The 4,372-nt window shown below is 46.5% G+C and overlaps 1 protein-coding gene across 2 annotated transcripts in view; it reads left to right on the forward strand.

Annotated features, from left to right (window-relative positions):
* The first annotated feature begins 1,279 nt into the window (after window positions 1–1,279).
* Window positions 1,280–4,372, forward strand: part of Copz1 (COPI coat complex subunit zeta 1) — a 24,340-nt gene continuing 21,247 nt past the window's right edge. The window contains exon 1 of one of the 2 annotated variants that reach the window (XM_055618320.1): window positions 1,280–1,360. In XM_055618320.1, the coding sequence (XP_055474295.1) occupies window positions 1,343–1,360 (18 nt within the window). In that variant the 5' untranslated portion in view covers window positions 1,280–1,342. The remainder of the gene's footprint in view (window positions 1,361–4,372) is intronic. The other variant, XM_055618319.1, reaches the window with a different exon arrangement.

Genomic DNA, 4,372 nt, shown 5'->3' on the forward strand with positions numbered 1-4,372 from the left:
TTGAAGGAAGCCAGGACAAGAGCAGAGCAGGAACCTGGAGGCAGGCGCGGATGCAGAGGCCATGGAGGGTGTGGCTAACTGGCTTGCTCTCCATAACTTGTTTAGCCTATTTTCTTACAGAGCACAGGACCACCAGCATCGTGCACCGTGAGCTGGGCCCTTCCCCAAGAATCATTAATTAAGAAGATGCCTTAGAGCTGGATCTTATGGCATTTTCTAGTCTCTCTCTCTCCCCTCCCCTCCCCTCCCTCACTCTCCCTCTCTCTTGTTCTCTTTCCACCCCCACCCCCACCCCCCATCCCGTCGTGGTGTCCTGGGAATTGAGCCCAGGTCCTTTGGAAGAGCAGGGCCTGCGCTCTTAACTACTACTGTCTCACTGTGTAGTCCTGTCTAGCCTGGAACTCTTTTTGTAGACCAAGCTGGCCTGCCTCTGCCTCCCTAGTCCTGGGATTAAAGGTGGCGCCATCATGCCCCGCTACAAACTCATTATCCACTCAGAATGTAAGATTCTGATCCCCTTTCTGCCTCGGTCCTAATTCTTTCCATTCTCTCTGGTCTCCAATGCCCTAATATCCAATTTCACGTTGAATCAAGGTGGGGAAAAGTATAGCCAGGATTGTGCATGTAAGCGCGAGCTCCCCATTTGCACTCCCCCTTTATCCCCCAACTCCTCCTCCACTCCCCAACCCCACCCCCGCCGAAAGTGGCAGGTGGCGGCAGATTCTCTGTACGTGAGCAATGGGACCTGGGACCTGGGAACTGAACTTGGGTCTTTAACCAAAATATGAACTCTTAACTACTGAGCGATTTCTCAGAAAATTTTTAAAAATATATTATAACTGAAATATTTATTTATTGGGTATGTGTGCTGGCGACACAGCGCGAATCCTGGGGACATAATTGTGGAGACCTTGGTTTGTCTGGTTAACGCTTGGCTGCCTACAGCTGGATGCTCTAAGCTGGTGACCCACAGCAGCTGTGGCTATCCCTCAGGACCTAATGGGGGCGCTGGGAATCCGGATTCGGGCCTGGCTCCTCCGCAAGGGTTAGAGAGACACAGCTCCCCCTACAGCGAGTGCGCCTGACAGGCTTACGGTCACGTGGCTTCCGACCACCAGCAGAGCAAGACTTGCTTTCTCCGTTCCCCATGGAAACAACACCGCCCTCGATGACCCTCCCGCCCCTTCCGCGCGCCGAGCTACTACGCTGATTGGTCAATACCTGGAGGCTGGCTTAGCCTCACCCAGTGCTGCTCCTCTGGGGCGGGGCCTAGCGCAGACTCAGGGCCAATCAGCGGCGACGTCGTCTGTGCGACTCCACGTCGGCAGCTGCTGCGGGCAAGATGGAGGCGCTGATTTTGGTAGGAGCTGGAGGGCTGGTGGCTCCGCCGTGGTGTCCAGCGGGTCCGGGAGGCGGGGTTCGGCAGCCGGGGCCGGGAGAGGGGAGTTCCGGGCAGGCCTCGAGGCCGAAGCTCCCGCTGTACTAGCAGTGTGAGCGTGGCCCACATGGGACCTAGAGCCGCGGTGTAAAGTAGGAAGCCTTGCCGGGAAGAGGGCAGAGTCGGTGTCGAAGTTGAAGAGAGCATGCGGGGTGCTTAGGACAGTTCTGAGTGCACCGGATCGGGGCCCTTCAAGTCTCCTCCATGGTTAGCGTTGTGGATCATACCTACTTGAATTTCCCCAGACCTCCATTCCCTCCTCCCCCAAGTTGCAACATACGGAAGGGAGGTGTTTTGTCAGTCCCAGATCCTCCTCGTGGTGGTCAGAATTCGACTGTGTATTGACAATGCTATGTCCAGTTCCCCTACAAAACTTGTTTAGTTTTCCTGTTAATCCTTAGTATATAATTCTGTCATGACTGAGAATTAGCATTCCATCCAAGTTCTGGAATACCTGGTAGAGTTAGTACAGATTTTGGAATATTGTCCTGACACCTTAGTCTGTTCTCCTTTTCCTTCTTCCTTCACATTTTAGGAACTCATACTGTAGGATCCGTCGTCAGACTTCTTTCTCTGGTTTGTTACATGAGAATTGTGGCTACAGAAGTGCATTAGCTCTCTTGTCCGTTGATCCTTTCTGCTTGTTCAAATAAAACGCTACTTCTGTAGGACAGGACCAGAGCATTTGTTTCAAGTGCACTGGATATTTGGAGACGTGAGTCTGCCTACCTGTGTGTTGGTGTAGGCATCTAACTTCTTTTCTTGCGTTGGATTCCAGGATTGTTTCCACAGGGTCTTCCTTGGCTCCTGTTTTCCTTAATATTTCTGGTATTGTTTGTTTGTATGTTTGCGATGGCATCTCTCCCCAGCCCCCTCCCTGGTGTCCCAGCTCTCCTACCTAGAACTCATTATGTAGATGACCTCAAACTCACAGAGATCTGCCTACCTCCCAAGTGCTGGGATTAAAATTTAAAAGTGTGTGCCACCACGGCAGCTTGTCTTAGTTGAGTGAGGATTTTTGTCAGTCATACTGGAATCAACTTTGCCATATAGCCAAGGCAGAATGCCATACTCACCTGACATTTACATAGGGATTTGAACTTTGGTTTTTTTATATTGGTGTGATAAGCACTTTAATCACTGACCTTCCTGCCCATACTTTCTTACTTCCCTTCTTATAGATATCAAAGAGAATTTATGCCCATCCTATGAGTTGGGCATGTTGAAGCAAAATGCATAACGTCTTGAGTAGCCTTAAGCATTCACTGTACTAGTCAATGAACTTGTAAAAATGTGCTGGCAGATGTGACTAGTCTGTGGATTTGGTTTCCTTGGATTTTTTTAGCCTTGTTAATCAGATGTGGTGGCTCACATCTGTAACCCCAGCACTCAGGCTGAGGCCAGCCTGGATTACAGAGTAAGAACTTGTCTCATAAAACCAAAATTAACCTAAATTGGTGGAGCCAGATTAAAGAGTGAAGAAGGTGATACCTAGGGATCCCTTTACCATTGGTTCTGTTGGGTGTAGTGCGGTGGTGAGAGCAAACGGTCTGGCTTTAAAGGCCCTCTATTTGGCCCCTAGCACTGGGAGAATCGAAGTTGTGTGGGGTAATTTCTGTGCCATTTTCTCTTCTCTGGCCTGTTTGAGTCTGCTTCTTCCTTATTCTTTCCCTTTCAGCTGAACTAACCTGCTACAGTAACAGATCCTTGCTAATTTGCCTGAACACCCTTACCTTTACTTTAAAACTATACTGAGTCTTTGTCACTAGTATCCTATGTAATGGGATTAGGGAAGGTGAGCTTCAGAAAAAGTCTCTCTCTCTCCCTCCCTCTCTCTCTCTCCCTCCCTCCCACTCTCATCTTATTAAGTAGCCTTGGCTGGCTGTGAACTTGTAGTCTCCCAGCCTCACCAAATTTCTCTCTGAAAGTTTTTTTTTTAAGATTTTATTTATTTTGAAAGCTCTCTCTGTATGTGTACCTGAATGCCAGAAGACAGCAGTAGAAGGTATAGATGGTTGTGAGCCACCATGTGGTTGCTGGGAATTGAACTCAGGACCTCTGGAAGAGCAGTCAGAGCTCTTAACCACTGAGCCATCTCTCCAGCCCCCTGAAGGTTCTTTTTAGATTTATTTTATTTATTACATATATACTGTTCTGCCTACCACCAGCAGAGGGCACCAGATCTCACTATAGATGGTTGTGAGCCACTATGTGGTTGCTGGGAATTGAACTCAGGACCTCTGGAAGAGCAGCCAGTGCTCTTAAACTTTAAGCCATCTCTTCATTCCCTGAATAATAATAATAATAATAACTATTATTATTATTATTATTATTATTATTATTATTATTATTATTATTATTATTATTATTTTCCTTTTCGAGACAGGGTTTCTCTGTAGCTCTGGCTGTCCTGGAACTCACTCTGCAGTCCAGAATGGCCTCAAACTCATTGATCTACCTGCCTCTGCCTCCTAAGTCCTGAAATCTAAGGCATGTGCCACCACAAACTGACTTCTCTGAAGGTTCTTATACCTCTTTTTTCTGTAGGTTCTTATACCTTTTTAGTTTACAGAATTTTCCTTTTAGCCATCGGTTATATAAAGTTTTTGTTGAGGATAAAATACCTACAAGTGGCTCCTGCCTTTAATCCCAGTACTTGGGAGGCAAAGGCAGGTGGATGTCTGTGAGTTTGAAGCCAACCTGATCTACAGAATGAGTTCTAAGATAGAGCTATGTAGAGAGACTCTGCCTCAAAAAACGAACAAACCCCAAAACCAACAGGTATTAGTTCTTAGACTGAGCTTTAGATTTCTTGAGAATTAAAATAATATATTTTTTCCTTTTGTGCTAGTTTTTTTCAATTTTATTTAGTGATTTTTTTAAAAAAATTATTATTATTATTATTATTATTATTATTATTATTATTATTATTAT

Source organism: Psammomys obesus, unplaced genomic scaffold (assembly GCF_907164565.1).
Source record: "Psammomys obesus unplaced genomic scaffold, mPsaObe1.curated_primary_1811, whole genome shotgun sequence".
In the NCBI taxonomy this organism is placed as follows: Eukaryota; Metazoa; Chordata; class Mammalia; order Rodentia; family Muridae; genus Psammomys; species Psammomys obesus.